Source organism: Odontesthes bonariensis, chromosome 9 (assembly GCF_027942865.1).
Source record: "Odontesthes bonariensis isolate fOdoBon6 chromosome 9, fOdoBon6.hap1, whole genome shotgun sequence".
NCBI lineage: Eukaryota > Metazoa > Chordata > Actinopteri > Atheriniformes > Atherinopsidae > Odontesthes > Odontesthes bonariensis.
The window spans coordinates 29315660-29334989 of record NC_134514.1 but is presented as its reverse complement, the minus strand read 5'-3'; the positions used below and the strand labels follow the sequence as shown (position 1 = coordinate 29334989).

At 39.8% G+C, this 19330-nt stretch overlaps 1 protein-coding gene across 3 annotated transcripts in view; it reads left to right on the top strand.

Annotated features, from left to right (window-relative positions):
- Nucleotides 1-19330, top strand: part of dpf1 (double PHD fingers 1) — a 53264-nt gene that overhangs the window by 14303 nt on the left and 19631 nt on the right. For all 3 annotated transcript variants that reach the window (XM_075473961.1, XM_075473962.1, XM_075473963.1), the window contains exons 3-8: nt 386-546; nt 1634-1741; nt 3458-3585; nt 6377-6466; nt 7268-7346; nt 7453-7584. In XM_075473961.1, coding sequence (XP_075330076.1) covers nt 386-546; nt 1634-1741; nt 3458-3585; nt 6377-6466; nt 7268-7346; nt 7453-7584 — 698 coding nt within the window. The remainder of the gene's footprint in view (nt 1-385; nt 547-1633; nt 1742-3457; nt 3586-6376; nt 6467-7267; nt 7347-7452; nt 7585-19330) is intronic.

Sequence of the window (19330 nt, the reverse complement as noted above, 5' to 3'; positions counted from 1 at the left end):
AGTATGACAGCACATTCACATGTATAGCTGTGCATGTGCAGGGCTCAGGCATAGGTTTGTTTTCACAAAAGTACATCCCACAACTTAATGGAGAGCCAAAGAGCAAAATGTTGCCATATTCTCAAGTATCACTTTTACCCTCAAAAAATGACATTGCGTCCCTTGGGAAAAAAATGCTGTTCCCACGTAACAGAAAGTCCCCACAAGTTTGTGTGCTACCATATTTTTGTCCCCACAATGTAGAAAAAAAGCACACACACACACACTGACACACACACACTCACATCATCTTTTGATTTCCCTGTTGATGCTGGACTGTGTTTCCTCCTTGTCCTTCACCATTGTCTCTCCACTTCCTTCTCCTCCCCTCTTTGTTTGCCCTTAGTCTTGGTGAGGAGTTTTACAAGGAGGCCATTGAACACTGTCGCAGCTACAATGCCCGTCTGTGCGCAGAGCGCTCCATGCGTCTCCCCTTCCTGGACTCCCAGACCGGTGTGGCCCAGAGCAACTGTTATATCTGGATGGAGAAGAACCACCGTGGACCAGGTGTGTGCGTGTGTCTGTGTTTACTTGGGCACTCCATTGTGACTGGTTGAGAAGCTCTCTGGCATGTTCTTCTTCATTGTTGGGTGTATTGTGCTTGCCAACCATGTTGCTACAAAAGTTCTTCTATCCTTTTATTTGTCTCCCAGCTTTCCAGCTTCCCTCTGTCCTTTGCTTGTTTCTATCTGTCTTTCCCTCTTCTCTGTTTCCGACACCCCTTTTTCAGACCTCCTATTCTTCACACCTCCTCACGTATTTAGCTTTCCCCAGAAGGTGTTTCCTTAGTGTTTTATACTTCTCTGTAACATCAGTGTGTTTTGGCAGTGAATCAGACATCCCTGTAGGCAGATATGCTGCTGGCACCAACTACTCCAAAGAGAATGCACTGGTGTGAGTGTGTGTGTGTGTTTGGTGCATTAACTATTTTAGATTGTAGGCTATGTCAGGGAACTGGCAGTATGTTACTTTTGGCAGAAATTTTAAAGAATAGATACATTTTTGTTTTAGTTTTGAAGTGTGTTTTCATTTAGTCTTATAATGATTTCACTAAATGTGTCTGCGTTTCATAAACGAAATTCAGAAGCTTTCCAAAAACCAACAAAAAGTAATAATGATGATTACATTTTTGGTTTGTAAGCATTTACGATAGATAGATAGATAGATAGAAGATAGATAGATAGATAGATAGATAGATAGATAGATAGATAGATAGATAGATAGATAGATTGCCATTAACATCACTGTCATTTTTATGTTTTGTCAAGGGTAATTAGCCTCTTTCATACATGCGTTGTGCCTTATTGGCACAACGCATGTATGAAAAAAAAAAAAAGAAACAGCGTTGTCAAACTGCCTCTGTTCCTCCTTGTAGTAACAGTGTCTTTCACACACATCAAACCGGCGTCACATAATCAGCTGCGTGACGACAGCACCATTGGTTAAAGTGGTGCGTTCTGCAATGCCGGCTTGATGTGTGAGAGCACAGAGGATGCACAACAAAGCTGCATCTGTCCTGGTTTGAAAAGACATATATGAAAGGGTCTATTCAAGCTGTCTGAAATAACAAGTTTTACATCTATTTGTGTTTCAGGTCATGCTCCAGGTCAGTTGTACACATATCCCGCTCGCTGTTGGCGCAAGAAGAGACGGCTAAACATTTTGGAGGACCCACGGCTTGTACCAATCGAGTTTAAGATTGGTAAGTATGAAATAGGATGGAGTAAATCAAGGACTTTTATTACAATCTACTGCCATTTTCACACATGGTACAGTGTGAGTTTTTTTTTTAGTGTGACATGCTATCTCAAAACTGTAAGTATACCACCGAGTGCAGAGGACACCGGTGGCAGGGTATGATGCAAAATTTATGCATACAATTTTCACAGCATTCACACTAGGGGTCCTCCCTACTTGTTGGTAGGGATGACAGTTTTTGTCCTGTTATCAATACTGCATGGACTCTGACATACCTATAACATCTTGAGTGAGTAGATAGCAAAATAGAGGTCAGCAGAAAATAAAATAAAGCAGCTGCTCTTACCAACATTTTCATGCACAAATTGTGAATTCTCTGGGGATCATCTGACATAATAACACTGTTGCTGTTTTTGATGCAATAGCACCTGAGGGATTGAAAGACCACAAGCATCTAATGCACATTTTCGGCCGTGTCCCCTGCACACAGAGATGTCTCTAGATTCTCTGAATATTTTGATTATATTATGTTCTGTAGATACTGGAATAATGAAACTAGTCACAATTTTACATAGAGAATTATCAATCCGAAATTCTTTGTACACACACTCTTTGTCTGGGGATTGCTGAACCTTAGCCCACCTTTACTTCTGAGAGACTCTGCCTCTCTAAGGTGCTCTTTTTATGCCCAGTTATGTTACTGCCCAGTTGCAAATTAACACGATTAGTTTAAACATGTTTCTCGAGCTGTTTATTTTCAGTATCATTTACTTTTCCAGTTGTTGTTGCTCCGTCCCAAATTTTAAAAGATGCGTTGGTAACATCAAATTAAAGATGAACTGATATTTTTCAAGAAATACTACAATGTCTCCTTTTCGACAGGTGATGTTTTCTGTGTTCAATAGTGAATAAACTGTTAGTTCATGAGATATGTAAATAAGTGAATCCAGTTTGTATTAACATCCTACAGAATGAACAGAACAAAGTGAGTGAGAAAAAAAAAAGATAAAGGTCCACCTCCACCACATGAAAACCCATTGTGCTCTGACTGGATGGTGGATCAGACCACATCAGTTCTGCTGAACTTTAAAATATGAGGCAAAATTATCCTGAGAGATTGATGTCAACAACATTTTTAAAGTCTGCAGTTTTCCAGGAATTTGATTACTTCAAATGATTCATAATTCCTATTAAGCAAATATTCTGGCGTATGAGTGATATATAGTGTAATACAGTCTCAGTTTCATCCTACTATTTTGGTTGTTACATCGGTAACTTCTTTATTATCTTTATTGCTTCTGACTTTAATGCAATTTCAATCTTTTTAAAATGAAATTATGGTACAGTAACACAGATCTCTAATTTGTTCAACTCTACTTGTTTGTTAAAGTGCTCTATAAATAAATTTTATATTGATACTGACTTTTACACGTTGTACTATGTAAGCTGTATTTAGTGTTCTAAGAGTAAAATGCATCATTGTTAATGGCTTTTTGGGGTCTTTGACCATTGTGCTTGTGTCTTAATTGGAAAAGTCATTTTAGTATACAGCCATCATAGTTATCATAGTGGTAACATGTACAGTAAAGAAGCTGCAGTCTTTGTTGCTTCATGAAGCAGCCAAGTATAGTTTCCCCAAGGCACCGTTAGCTCAGCTGTGCACGACAACATGAATTTGAGATCTCTGCTGTTTCCTGATTGTAATTGTTTCATTCCCCAGACTATGAGGCTTCTCTAAAGAAGGAAGGGGGGATCCCAGATGGTCCTGTGTTGGAGTCTTTGCTCGCTGGGGAAACCCTGGAGAAGAAGGTGGAAACTAAGGAAGAAGAGCCAATGAGTGAATGTCAGGTGAGGCTCTGCTTCATCTTTCTTTCCTTTTCTCCCACCGTCTGTTTAGCGCTTTGCGTTTCTCAACATTTTTTTTAAATTCCCTCCAAGTGCAGGCCGTCTTCCTCTTTTTATCTGTCTGTGTTACCCACTGTGTTTGTGTTTCTTTGTCGGTGTCTGTCTTTGTCTCTCTCGAAGTGTGTGTTTTGGCGGTGACACAGGCTCCCGCGACTCTGACAGCTCCCTCCTGGCACAGAGTGTGTGGGCATGTGCTTTCTATTCTGTGCGATTGTGCGGCAGCTTGTGGGTTTACAGGGATTCCCTCTCATGAGTTTTAAGGAGTAACTTTGAAAAACATTGTTATCTTTCTTTCTTTACATTCAAGCTAACCTAAGAGTAAAAACTTACAGTCCTGTCAGTCCTGAACACCCCATCAAGAAACATCATCATATAAATATGTTTTCTTTTCATGTAATATCCATTGATGAATATGATGTTATTGCGCCACTATGTAAAAAAGTGATACAATAACACTATGTATTAGATTCCTACTGGACACTTTAAGCCCTAACATCCCAACAATTGAAATGACACATTTCATATAACTATCTACCTGCCTCTGACATCGACTAGCAGATCCCCCCACAGTGTCTCTTAACCAGGCCATTTGAGAACTCTGTAATTCTTTTCTTTTTGCCATAAATTGGTTGCTTTATTGGAATATTTTGGTTCATTGTAATGTTAATTTCTGCCTCAGTGTCCATTTTTGGATGGGTGGTTTCATATTTTCCTCAAGAACCCTCTGATACATTGAAGAACTGATAAAAAAAACTCTTTGAGGGTTAATTAGTCATTCCCTGTTATAGCACCTGCATCTACAATCTCCTCCCTGAAGGCACCAGAGAAGTCTTTGAATCTCACCATGAAGATACCACAAACATTTCCCCAAACATGCTCTATAATGTCATTCTAATCCTTTGTATCTGATGTGATTTACATTAATCTATTTCTGTGCTTCTTAAGTAGTAATGCATGTGCTGGTGTACTAACTAACCTATGAATTATTCAACTCAAAGGATGAACCAGTTATGTGTCCACACATTCCAGACAACTTAGCAAAGGACCAATTTTAATTAGTGTCTTTAAGCACTTTGTTACTAGCAGTCTGTCATAAAGACACATCATTTGTTCTAATTTATTTAGTTGCATCTATGAAAATGCCAAAAATAGTATTTATACACCAACAAAATGACTCCCACATAGCTATTAGCCAAAAACTTGACATATCTTGGCATGTTGTGTAGTGTGCCATTAAAATATTTTAGGAATCTTGGGGAGTAGAAGACAGAAGAAGAGGTGGCAGGCATTAAAAACTGTTTACAGTAGATGAGCGGTGTCTGAAAGCGATGTCCACAAAATATAGGGAAAAACCCCCAAAAAGCCTTAAACAAGACCTAAGAGATGCACCTGGGCACTTAGTTGATCCATCTACTATTCACTGAAGCCTTATCAGATATAAAGGGTGGAAGGAAAGGTGGCAGTCAAGAAGCCATTCTTAAGGAAGGGAACCAGAGAGAAAAGGCAAAGATATGTTAAATTAAACTAAAACTGCCCTGAAAATCAGTGATACAGGTCTGATGGGGTGATGAATGAATCCTCCCCAAAACCTGGACCTCAACATTATTGAAGCAGTATGGGATCATCCTTCAAGAAGCCTGGGGAACTATTCCTTTAAGATGACTTTAAGAAATTACAAGAAAGATTCCCTAAGAAGTATGAAAATGTTCATACTGAAAATGAACGTTTAAGTTAGTTTCAATTGTATGAACTCTATGTGGCATTGCATAATTTATTTCTTAAAAAAATAGGTTGTCTCTAGACTTAATATGTTAAAAAAAAATCAGGTTTTCTTGGGGTGTCCATCTATCTATCTATCTTGATAGATATACTCTACATGACTGAAGTATTTAACTATCTCAAAGCTGTTGCTCTTGAACTCAGACGGATGGCTAATCGATCGGCACTTGACTGAACAGCACTCACCGAGGCCCTTTGAGAGATAGAATGGTGTATAGGGCCTCTAAACCTGGGGTTTCATTTGTTTCCAGGTCAGCAATCCACTGTGCCCTATCAAGTCTCTGTGTCCACACTTTACCCTTCCGTATTTATCACTGTTTTCCAATCCTCGATAATCTGATTTTATCAAGCTACAATCACATGTATTTCTTTTGAGAGAGAATCTGTGTTTTCTTCATCCAAGGACACAAGAGATTTTCTCTTATAAGAGCCACTCAGCGAATTTTACATACGAGGCACAGTTTAGTCATTACAAGGTGTGCTACACAGGGTGTGGACATTTAGGACACAAGAGAGTCTAATAAAAGAAGCTATCAAGTTCTGTTATGGGAAGTGTAAGCTCCACTGTTTATAGAGCTTGACCCAAAAAAAAGGATATATCTGCCTCTGCAGTTCAGATTTATCAGTCATTTTTATATAGCTCATGTGAGTCGCCTAACTTTATATAACTGCTTTAAAAAGTCTGTTGGTGTGACTGTTTAATTGAAGAAATTATTATTCAGATTTTATTAGACACCATTGCAAATGAACTGTGATACATTTGGCTGTATTTATTTTTAACTTCCAGGTCTCAAGGTGCTGATCAAAACCTGTAACATGCCTTTCCACGACAGCGTATGGGTTCATGCAAAGCAGAGTGAAAGCAAATAAAGACTGACAGGACTGATGTTAATGTAAATGTAAATCAAAAAGTGATTTTTCCAACGTTCTCTTTCGAACAATATCTCACACATAGAAACTGCTTGTTGGGGATTTTCCTCATGAACTCGAGGGGGATGAAATGGAGGAAGACGTGCCGAAGCGCAAGAATCGTACCAAAGCACGGGTAGGACAGCAAGAACATTTCATTCTTCTCATGTCTTTTTTCCACGGTCAGTTTTAACTTAATCAACGAGCAGGTAGAGAGGTTGGTGGCTGTCAATATGAAAAGGTGAAGTCAACATTACACAAATGATCCAGATTGAGCTCCGAGTCGAACAAGGGTCTGGTCTGAAACTGTGACTTTTGTGTTAACGCACCTCAGAAAACGACAATTCTGAGCGTCATTTTTAACACAGTTTAATTATTTGTGCTTTCCCTGTATGCAAGGATCTATAATGAGATGTCGTTTGACAAACCAAAACTTTATTCAATTAAATGCAAGCAGATCCAGAGATTATATCATGCTGGGATGGCCTCCTTTTTTTTTTTTTACAACTTTGATTGGAACAGACAGGTCTTTTTTCCCACTTTTTATGGGCATCCCATGGGCAAATAATCAAGTGTTAACAATGTATTCTGAAAATCACGATCCCACACACATACAGTACAAACACACAGACTCACACTCGCAGAGAGACACCAGGGTTGCTAATTGGAACTGTTGATCCCCTGCTAGGTGTCATCAGCCCCCTCCTGCTGGAAGTGGAGCATTACACTGTGAGCAGATGATTAGAATGCAAACGTGTGTGTGATTGTAGACACACTTGGACACACAAATGAGGATTGTGTTGTTATACTTTTTTAAAAATTTTTGTATGTATGTTGTCATGTGACGAGTAAGGAAGTTATAACTTTTTACGTGCTTCATACATGTTTACCTCTACCTGTATGTGTTATTACATGTACCTGTATGTGCTTTCTGCAGGCCTGTGGTGTCGGGGGCATGAGAAAGAGACAAGAGCTGCCTGCCATTGAAGACAGAGACAAGCCTTACGTCTGTGACAGTGAGCCTTGTATCTTTTATTAAATATTTCTGCCTCTCGTTTCTTTTTTATTTGCAACTCGCACATACTTAAAACTCAGCTTTCTCGCTACATGTTTTTGTTCCAGTCTGTGGAAAGCGATATAAGAACCGCCCAGGGCTGAGCTACCATTACACTCACACACACTTGGCGGATGAAGAGGGTGAGGAAGACTCAGAGCGACATACATTGCCCTTCCAGCGCAAGAACAACCACAAGCGTGAGTCTGCTCTGTGATAAACTTACAAACAATTATCCATCTTCATCCCTTATCCATTTTATTTGAAGTGAATGAAGAAAGAATAGAAATGACGTTCTGGTGTTGAAGTTTCACAGTCATTCCAACTATCCTTCATAATCAGAATGCGATGAAGAACTATTGATTGTCCTGGAGCATAATAAATAGATACAGTGCTGACTGAGTGAAATTCAAAGTGTTCTCCTGTTTGTGTGACGATTTTCTCCCACTGGACTTGTGAGTTCAGTTGATTTCATAACCTCTGATTTCCTCTCATTTTACATGGGTTGAACAAGGGGTTAGGTTATCATCAGGTAAAGAACATTTAGGGCAGTTTTTATGATTGCACCTTATTATTAACACAGACATAAGACCTGCTTTATAGGACACATTACACCCTGCTCTGAAGGTGTCACTCTGATGGCCACAGCAATAGTAATAAATGTTGTTACTACAGAACATGCTCAGATTGCTGCTCAGATATAGCTTACAGGATGCAGAATATGTTGAAAAAAGAACACACATGAGTCTAAGTGTTTTGTACAGCACATCGCACTGACTGTTTTTGTGTTGAAATCAGTCATATCGACAATATAAGCAAAAGATTGTACAGCAACATACTGACAATCCGAAAAACAGCTTGCATGGTGTCCGATTTGACTGATTTGGACATTTTCCCTCTCACATACACTTGCTTTGAGTAATGTCTAAATACATTTCAGAGGTGCAGTGCCTGTGTGAAAACAGCTTTAGCTAATGTAACACGTTGTAACCTTGCTGCAGTTTCAACAACTGCTGCAAGGACACATCAGCTCAATGAGAGAACAAACAATCAACACTCATCAGCCCTAATGGACTGCCTGTGAACAAATACCAGTTCTACTGTCAGGGAAATTTCCATGACACTCTTTATATCTCCTCTTCTAGAGTTCTAGAGAGGTATCGTACTCAGAAGGGCTCAAAAGCTTATTAAGTGTCTTTTAATTCAGTGGTGCATGTTGTCATGAGGTAGTAATGAAGATCCAATGTACTTCTTGCGAATGTCTTCAGTGTTTTTCGCCAGTGTAAGCAACCATGTCTATGCAGAGGTAGGGATGCAAATGTTTTTGTCAAGTGCTGTGTTGTAAAAGTTGGTCTAGATTGAACTATTTTAACTGCATAGATTGTCTGGAATGACATGGACATTTTTTAAAGCCACAGAATATCAATCCAATTGTATTCGGACATAATTTGAATTTTACACTTGTGCAACACTGAATCTTACATTTGCATTTTTTAAATTCTATTTTCAACCATCAGCAAGTCAAAAATACCGTTTGTTCGGTACTTAGCTTTTCACCAATGCCTGCTGAGATTCTAAACAGCCTCAGCTGTGGAGCCAATGAGCAAACATTAGCACAAGGCTAATTAAAGATGATAAACCTGACAAAAATAATATTTAGCTTATCAGAGAGACCGTCGGATGCAGTCGGTTCTTTTGTCTACACATGGAGAACAGTTTTAGTTTTGTTTTAAATTGTGAGATTTAAAAAAGGACATTAAAAAAAACACACACACACAAGATGGGTGTGGAACTGGCCTCCTAAGTTTGTTAGTTGGTGGATTAATGCCTCTGACTACCCTTCTTTTTTTCTTTTAGCATTTGTAGCCGGGTCAAATTTGTTGAACTTGTGCTTCATCATGTAGTGAGACGTCAAACTACAACTTTTGCTCCATGGGTCAGTGTAGCTATTACATGTTCTGTTGCGAGATCTGGTTGTATCAGCATTGATGCTGTAGGCTTCTTAGCATGGTGGTGTTAGTTATTAGCTTAAAGCATCAAATGTGCCCAATCTCACAGAGCTTCCCTACATTTGACCTCATGAGGCAACAACAGATATTTTTAACTGAGGACTACTGTTGTCATAATAGTCAAAACACCGTTCAGTTAATTTGATGGCTCCAGCTCAATCTTCAGAATCTTATTCACAATTTGAGACAAGTTATAACCTTTGTAAACATGCCGCATCTGGTACAACACTGGTTAACCCACATTGATAATGGCTCTGTTTCATTTTGTTGTTCCAGTAAGCCAGCACTTACTAAACGAGGGCCTGTTTCTCAGAGGCTTTGTCAAGCCAATTCAAATTTGTCCTGCTGCATGTACACTGAAGGTAATCTTTGCATAAAGATGCTTTTTGAGTTCCAAAGCTCATCATGAAAAAGTTCCTCTTGGAGTCATTCACCCTATATCACTGTGGCACTTTTACTCTATAATATATCTGATAAAATGAAATGCTGAAACTAAACTTGCCAGTTCTTCAGAATTTGCAGACTACCTGAAGTCACCTCATGCAAAATCTGGAGAAACATGGATTCTGCTAAATGTGCCATTCAGGGCAATAAATGCCTGTGAGCAACAAGTACAGCAGATATTTCGATTTCAAAGAAGAGTTCATGAATCAGACCCAGAACATCCATGCTGTCAGCTGCAGAATCGAAATTACTTGCACTCTTTGTTACTTTGTGGCTATTTCATCCCCTGGGTCTGTTTTTTTTATCACCTTGCGGTTTTTTGCTCAGTATTGACTTCTGCCTGTGCACTTTGTTTTTGACCACTTCTTTTAAGAACAATAGAATGCATTTATACTACAGGAGATCGTGTTTTGGTCAGTAATTTCTAGTTAAATGGCTGCACTTTTTCACAATAAAAAAAGCAAGAGAAATAGCTGCAGACATTTGAAAAGAGCGCACAGACAAAACACCCCCTGTCTTTGTTCCTCGTGGTCTTAATAAAACAAGCAATTTGCTCAGAATAGAACACAGATAAACACACATCCACATTGTCTGTGTATGCTGCACTCACTGCAACAATGTCCATGCTGCAATCATGCTGCCTTTCAGTTAATTGGCAGTGTGCGTTTTGAAACTGGCCTGTTCAACAAAACAGAATATATATATATATATATATATATATATATATATATATATGTATGTATACGTGTGTGTGTGTGGTCATACTGCAGTCTTAGGTCTCTACAGTCGAGGAGAGACAGCATTTGAATCGTTTAATATCCCCCACACTCCCTCCCAAACAGTCACACACAAACATACATACTGACACACACACAAACACACACACACACTGCTTCAGAAAATGCAATCTTCTCTGCTGAAATGAAAAAGGAAGCTTAGCCTTTTTGGATGGTGTGTGCGTTTGCACAAGTGCTCATGCATTTGCAAAGCTCTGTGAGTGTGTTCATACATGTAAGTGTGTTGGCTCACTGGTGTGTGCGTGTGTGTGTGTGTGTGCACCATTATACATTATCTCAATCTGCTGAGTGTCTTGGACGAGACTCCACCACCCTCCACCCTTCAGTATATTGCCACATATGTAATAATATTAATATAGCTCCGTTAGATGGAACCCTGCATGCATTATTTATGCTATACTCTCTCTGTCTAGACACCATAGTATGTATGCAGCATCCACAACACAATTGTGAGCAGACACCCACAGAAACTTATCACAGAAGCTATAAAAGTGTGTCATTTCTGAACCTCACTCAGCTCCATAGTCTCCCCGTGCTTAACCATCAGTGTTATAAATGACAGATTATTCTACGAAGAGATAAGATTTTCCTTCCTGCTCGTTCTCTTGGTCCATCTTTCACCACTTTCTTCTTCTCATCTTGTTCTGCATCCTTACTTCCCCCCCCCCCCCCCGCCACAGTTTTCCATTTTCTCCCACTGTAGTTTGCTTCATCCATCAGCTGTGGCTTCTCTTATAATTTTTTTCTTTGTTTTGTTTCTACCATCACTAAAATCAACCACGATTACTGTGGCTCCCCATATATATGTGTGTATATGTATATAAATATCTGGATACAAGCTGATATAGTATTTACTCAGATTGAGCAGCGGCATTAAAATTCATGACTGCACCACATATAGTGTTTCTTTCCTTCCAAAGAAGAGGTTGGAGGTGTAGAGGGACGGAGAGCAGGGTGGAGGTATCGAGGTCTGTCTTGGCATTGATGTGATGTTGGGAAGGGTGGGGGTGGAAGACGAGGAGGCTGAGGAGAGGTGCACGAAGAAGGGGGGTGGCTTGTGTTAGAGGTTGCTGTGTCCACCTGAAAACTGGTTTTGTGGGTACCTATTGAAAATTGGAGAGACAGAGCGAAACAGAGAAAGAGGTAGATTGGAATAATGGTGAAATCGCAGACAGATAGATTGCAAGAAGCACACAAACTGAGAGAAACAGCAACTGAGATTGAATGAATGAGAGAAATAAAGGAAAGACAGAGAGAAATAAATGGAAAACAGAGCGAGACAGTTGGGGAGGGAGGAGGAGAAGGAGGAGAAGGAGGAGGAGGGGGAAGAGAGGTGCAGTTGTCATTAAATCCCCCCCCTCTCAAATCAGAACTGAGATTCAGAGGCCACTTTATCTGGACGGACAGACGGTCCTACGGTGTGGAGCAGCAGGGACGCTCTGAGTGTGTGTGTTTCTATATGTGTGTTTTTAAAAATGCACATACACATATGCGTGTGCATTTCTTTGTGTGTGTGCCTGTCTGTGCCACAGAGTTGTGTGAATGTGCTGTATGGCCAATCATGCCCAATTTCAAAACGTGTATATGCTTGTGTGTGTGTGTGTGTGTGTGTGTGTGTGTGTGTGTGTGTGTGTGTGTGTATGTCAGAGAGAGAGAGAGAGAGAGAGGGAGACATGTAATTGAGCCTTTTGAAGGTCAGCATCCCTCTGTACCTACTCACCATTGTTGGTCGTTGTTTTTTTCCCCTCTCTCCACTTTTTGGCCTTGTGTTTCAAAATGGCGTCCCTGTCCTTCCCCTTGATATCTGCAGACAGAAAAGTAGAGGACAAATTTTAAAACATCTATTGGAGCGATTTTGAGAAGCTAAAATGGCCTCTCTCCATCTGTGCCCTGCTCTGTCAATTTGTTGCACTGCACATGTATCTGTTTTCCCCCTCTGAGTAACTTGGAAGGTAGTAAGATTCTAGCTCTTGTGTTTATTGCTGTGCCATTTCTATCTGTGTCACTGGGCAGTAAACGGACACTATAACGTTGGCGACTAAAACTTTCCAAGCCAGATGACTGCATTATCAAGAAAAAAGTGGTCTTTGTATCCCGATCAATATTTTTTTTGCCACCGATATCAATTCAAATCATTTAAGATTATCTGCCAATATTGTATCCCAATTTGCATTTTCCTTCAGCACAAGCTACACACCATAATTAGATTAAAGTTTTTGCAATCAGTGTATATGTCAACTCTGCAATGCAGAAAGGAAAACAACCTTTTGCCATTTTTTTTCTTGAGTTGTTTTTTTTTTTTTTCCAAGACATTGCAAGATAATTCTATCTGCACTTTCAGATAGAGCAGCATCAAACCGTTCTGTCACCTGACTCACCACGTAACTTGCATTTAGCCAAAATCCTGTTGCGTTGGTATTCAATGTACCTCCAAGTAATTTTAGAATGTTTTCTAAGTGAGCAACCTACCAAATGCGGGATGTGTCATCGTGGCACATCGTGGCAACTCAGACAATGTCAGTGAGCTTTCTAAAATAAATTGTATTCTACTTTGTAGCCTATTTCAATGCCTAACCATGACGTTGTACTGACCTTAACCAATTGTTTTTATCGGCCAATATTTATAAACCACTTTTAATGTGTAACGAAAGAGAGAAATTAGTCAAGGAGTGGAATAAAGAGTATTGACAGGGAAAATAAGCCATGTGCCTATCCCTTTCCAAATTTTACGCGATTCTTTTTCTATGTTGATAGCTATGCACTATAGGATTTCGCTTTCCGCTTGCATTTAATATTAATGTAGCTTGTGTGTCACTTGAAAATGGTTGGAGAATTCTCAGTTTGGGTGAGCCAAGCAAGCAGCTGCCCAAAACGGGGACAGGAGAACAGTGAATTTTTGCCATTTTAAACTAATCAAGCCCCATAAACATATGAAGACCTGAGCAAACACTATATTGTGGATTTTCACAGCTCTTCACTCAGGACATTGTCAATATATATATTTTCAATTGAAGAATGGCTATTGTGTGCCTGTAATAGACACTCACTGTTTAGGTCATAAATGGCGGGTGCCTACCCACTTCCTGCACTACAACATGTTCTACAGTTGAGAAAAAGAAATGCCAAAGAACACCCCGATTCCTCACAATGATTTGGGCTTTACCTACTCTTTCTAAGAGCGCAACAACTGCTCTTGGAATATTTTCTGAACCTTGACTGTTTGACGGAGTACTGAGTACTTTCAATGCATAATTAAGTAGTACAGTAGTAGAACAAAGTCAAAATGTTGGACTCAAAGTCTCATGTTATCCAACCTCCTTATGGATTATCTGTTATAAGCCAGCACTGAAGAATGTATTTTTCCTGTTGCCAGTTGTTGGCCCAGCCAACAACAGTCTGTGATTTACTTCTGCGGAAGGATATCCGCTGTAAGAGCTGTAGAGCAATTTTCTGTGCATTGGAAAGTGAAGGTAAAGGGGTCTTGTATCATGGTCACTATGTGACGAATTAGAATCATTGGAACGTTGACCAATTTTTAAGTTTGGTTTGCTGGAAATGCCAAACATTTATTTGTGTTAGATGATACTTAATGATTACTTATTAATTTAATCAATTACTGAATGAAATTCACCCACCTCACCTCCAGTGTCATACTGATGATTTTTCCCTTGGTGAAAAAAAAAGTGTAAACATAATTGAGTGTACCATGTACAAATTATGTATGTTGTTTCCCCAACAAAAGGAAACGATGAGTCATCTTTTTAACTCTTTCAAAATATGTGGATAGATTGCTTATGGATGAACATATGTGCCTATCATTTATGTTTGTTTGTGCAGCAAATGCGAGACTAGATTGTTTTTTTTTGTCTGCATAATCACACATTATTATTTTAATTTCCAAAGCAAACACTGATTGTTTTGATGTGCTATTACACACGTCTGATTTTAAGACAGTACATGTGTTTTAAACTTTCTTTCCTTCTGACATTCCTTCTGAGCTTTTTGATTGGTTAATTGTTACCGGTGCTGCGCAGCTCAGGAAAGGAAGGGAGAAATGGCTGTTGCCTAGCAATCAGGTTGCCATAGATACCGACAAGGCTCCCTCCTAAAGAGTACACTGTTATGTACATTGAAAAGATAGTGAGGGAGTAGGGAGTAGCTATGGAGGGGAGTTATGGAAAGAACAGAAATAGGGAGGGACGGAAGTGGGGTTGGGGGGAGGAGAGAGAAAGAAAGCAGAATGGAAGAAGTTGGATGTGGAGAGAAGAGCGGAGGGGGGGGCACAGAGGAGTTCATTAAAAATAACATAAAAATGGGAGGAGAGAGAGAAAACAGACAAAGAGAGAAGCAGAGCCAGAAGCAGAGAGTTGAGAAAAAAAAGAAAGAAAAATCTCTTCATGATTCATCATATAGATTCCCCCTGACAGTTGGAGTGGTGAAGGCAGGGTAATATTGGAGTCTGCTTCATTTGGTATTCTGTCTTAAGATGTGGTGCTGTGGCTTGCCGGCTGGTTTTTCTGTGGTCCCTCACTTATGTTGGCCATGTTTGGATAAGCCCTGCACCACCACCCCCACCCCAAATCCATCCTCTTCCTCCATCTCTTGTCTGTTTTTCTGTCTGTGACTGAACAGAAAAGTAACTGTATAACTAATAAGGAAAAGGACCACATAACAATCAACAGCATCACAACATCATTTCTCTCAGTTATTCTTAAAATAAAACAAAAATATCACAGAGTCACTGCTTTAGATGTTTGACTGATGAGGCACCAGCAATAAAGCCTGATGCACAAAAATGTTCCTCTTGCAATACGTGTTGGCTTGAAATACAATTCTAATTGGTGGTTAGCACAAGCAGCAACAGTCACCATGTCTTGACACACAAGGAAAATGGTACCACCTACAGAAACTCAGACTTCCTATTCCAGTGCAGAGAAGCCACAAAAAAGGGATGGAGCTTTGCAATTTTTTTGTGAAATTCTCCCCTTTATCCATATTGCCTTGTCCCTCGTGGTCATTTCTGACATTTCCACAGAACAGTGTGGGACGACGCGCAGCATAGTGGACCATGAGAGGCTGGGCACAATTCAAACAGGATTTCACAGTCACATTCCCAGACGGTTCTCTCTCTCTGGAACAAAATGGGATTAATAATTTGCATTTTAACTCTTTATCGACAGGAACACTAGCTTGTGCTGCTGGCTGAGTGGCCTTTTCTGAAAGTGTGGAAATGTGAACACAAGTGCACAAAGTATCACACACATAGTAATAGGCTGCATGAGTTTTTCTATGTCTGAGTTCTTTACATGCATTGTTTGTAGGGGTGGTAGTGTGTGCGGGCATGCATTCGGTTTATTTGCATGTGTGTCTATTTGCTTAATGTGCACAGAACACTGCAGAGCCTGACAGATTGTGTGTATGTGTGCGTACATGTACGTTTTCTTCCTTGGGTCAGTGAGATTACAATGAAACCATATATCAAGTTTTACTATGCACCAAAACAGCCTCCGTCCTCTTTACTTTGCAATGTCATCTCTGAAAACAAGCTCACATTGCACACTCTGAGACACATGCACAAACGCATGCATTCAGTCCCACAATGCATTGGGAGTTACGCAACCTGCTGACTGGACAGGAGTGGAGGTAGTACTTGTGTCTTTGTGTTGTATGTGTGTGTGTGTGTGTGTGTGTGTGTGTAAACGGGTGAAGGGTGGGGTAGGTTGAGTGGCTACAAAGATGGGGACAGAGCAGAAATGGGGGGATAAAACAGAGACAGAATATAGAGCATAGTACTGGTGCAAGCATTAGTGTGACAACAGATGGATTGCAGCAAAGAGCTCCAATTTCCCTGTTTGAGAGTAAAGCAGAAGGAAGAAAAAAAGACAAATAATAGAAGGGAAAGCAAAAAAAAAGGACAATGAAGCGCGGAGAAGAGATGGAATCGAGCAGAGAGAGAAGCAGCAGTAATGAGAATGCATGAAAGTGCAAGGAGGAAGAGAGAGGAAGAGGATGGGTGAAAGACTGAGAGGTGGAAGATGGAGAAAGAGAGAGAGAGAGTGGAAGCAAGTGACTTTTCATCTGTGACTGACGGTTTCCATCTGACTGCATCCCTGCCTCCTTGTCTGCATAAAAAAAAAAAAAAACTGAAAATGTCTCCTTGAGCATTTGGGATTTGGTGTGTGTGAGTGTGCATGTATGTGCTGTTGGTTTGGGCCATGTTTGCTGTCCTTTTCTGTATCCCTTTGTTTCATATTATACTCTGAACAATATTTGTGACTGTAATTATATGTGTGTGTGTGTGTGTGTGTGTGTGTGTGTGTGTGTGTGTGTGTGTGTGTGGCTGCACAGAGGTTAGAGGCACTATCATTCATCACATTAAAGAGAACCAGTGGGGGATGGGACTGAAGTGAAACTGGACGGCAGAAGTTATTATGCAAAGACTCGGTTGTAAATCTTTTTGTGTGCATGTGCACTCTTTACTGTATGTTTGTGGTTGTGGGTCTGCATGTCTGTGTGCGTGTGCTTGGCTGTGTGTGTGTGTGTGTGTGTGTGTGTGTGTGCCCTCATTGTGTTTGTGTGCTACCCCTGAGAGGCTCTCCTCATTAAGCAGCCAGGCGACAGGAGTGCAGAGTGTGTGTTTTCACACACTGCTGCTCCGATACAACTTGAGACACCTTTTTGCCTCCTTTTTTTTGCCACTTTCTTTTTCTATGTACCCAGAATATTCAAACTGTTCCCTTCTCATTGTTTTTCTCCTGTTCCTGAACATTTCTAGTTACTCTTTATCTTATCTTCCTTTCTTCTTCCCATCTACACTTGCAGTACTGGAGTCTTTGTGGCTCTGAGCAATTGTATAGAACAGATACAATGAAATGAAAACATTCTCACATCATGTTATTTCCAATATGAACCTTACTCTTGATTAACTAAGTTGTGCTTCATGATAGTGGTATCCATGGTGACTTTTTTTTTTCTTTTATGTATTAACGGGTCCACTTATCTTTACACACATGAATAGACATTTACAAAAAACATGATAAATCACTTCAGTCGGTTCAAGTAAATGCCATTTAAATGTTATGCATAAATGTTAAAATCAAGAAACAGGCAGAGATGAGCCAAATATTAGCCAGTCATAAAAAAAATTCATCAGGGAAAGTGAGGAAAAATCAACAGGTAGTCTGATTTGTGTGTGTGGGGGTGTGTGTGTGTGTGTGTGTGTAGAAGGTGCGTCAAGATAGTTTCCTTTTGGATAAAAGTGTTAAATCTATGAGGGTTCCTCTGTGGCCGGCCAATGGAAGTGTTTTTCAGCTGAAGTCAGCTTGTGGTGCTGGTGCCATGTAAGAGTCTTGGAGGGAAAAGGGAAAGACAGGAGAAGGAGAAAAGGGAGGAAGAGGGAGGAGATATTGGGAGGATAGGATGTGATGGCCCATAACCACAAATGACTCAAGCTCAAACTCATTTCAAAATCTAAAGCTGAATACACACACTAGGGGTCATCGGAGGGCAGATAGAGTATCAACCAGAGCCAACAACGAGCCTCTTCTTTTATTTTGTAATGCTTTGCTCTTGGTCATTTCAGGCAGTTTTACCTTGGCCATTTGTGCAGAATCTTGCCAGGTTTCCTCACCACCTGTGTTCAATTAGTTCATCTTACCATAAAGTTCTTGATATTCACCTTCATAGTACCAGAATGTCTAAACATCCAAGGACACACTGCCATGTTTTTTTTTAATTTATTTTTTAATCTTTATTAAAGTGTTTGTTTTAATGCAAGCCATGATGTTTTCCTTACATTGACCATGTACTTTTTAAAAATCAAACCCTATTTAACATCTAACCATATGGTTATGGTTAAATGTTAAACGTCATTGTTTTTGCATAGCAACCATGTTTTTAATACTTAAGCTCAAACATGTTTTATTTTTCATTTTCTATTTTTTATTTATTTTCTTTTTTCCTTTTTATTTATTTATTTATTTTTTACACACTGCCATGTTTATATTTTTCTTTTTCCTATCTTTACACAGTCTTCTGCTCTCTCTTTTTCTATTGTTTACATTCTACTGCCTGCCTCTGCATTGGTGACTTATGTCCTCTTGCACAAGCACAGTTTGTACGTCTTTGGGAACACATCCCACATCTAGTGATATTTGATTTGCTGGTGATGTGAGGAGACACAGCAGGGGGCCTCTCGTCGCCACTGGTTCTTTATGTCAGTTTGGTGTTTAAGACACAGAGTCTAAACAGAGACAACACTGAACCATCTTTGTTTAGGAAGGTTCCTTCGAGAAATTACTCAGAAGTATGTAAATGGCTGCCATAAAAAGAGCCAGTTGAATTCTCCAAGCCTTAAGTAAAGCAGGTTCAGTGATTCCTACATTATCCCCTTAAGTATGAGGTGCACTACACTTAATGCACGAAAAGGAGATAATGCTCAATAATTCCTATCTCCACCATATTAAAAGAGATGATCAGTTATTTTCATATGATCCTATTATTTGGGAATCATCTGGATGAAAATGAGGACAGAACAGTGAATGTGAACAACCGATGACAACAATATATTTTTTGTCTTTTTTTTTTGTATTTCCTTCTTGTGTTTCAAATGAAGAGCCTTATCACTGAAGTGACATTTAGCCAGGTCGTGCATAGCCTGCATGAAACAGTTGGGGTTCCACCAAAACAGACGCACA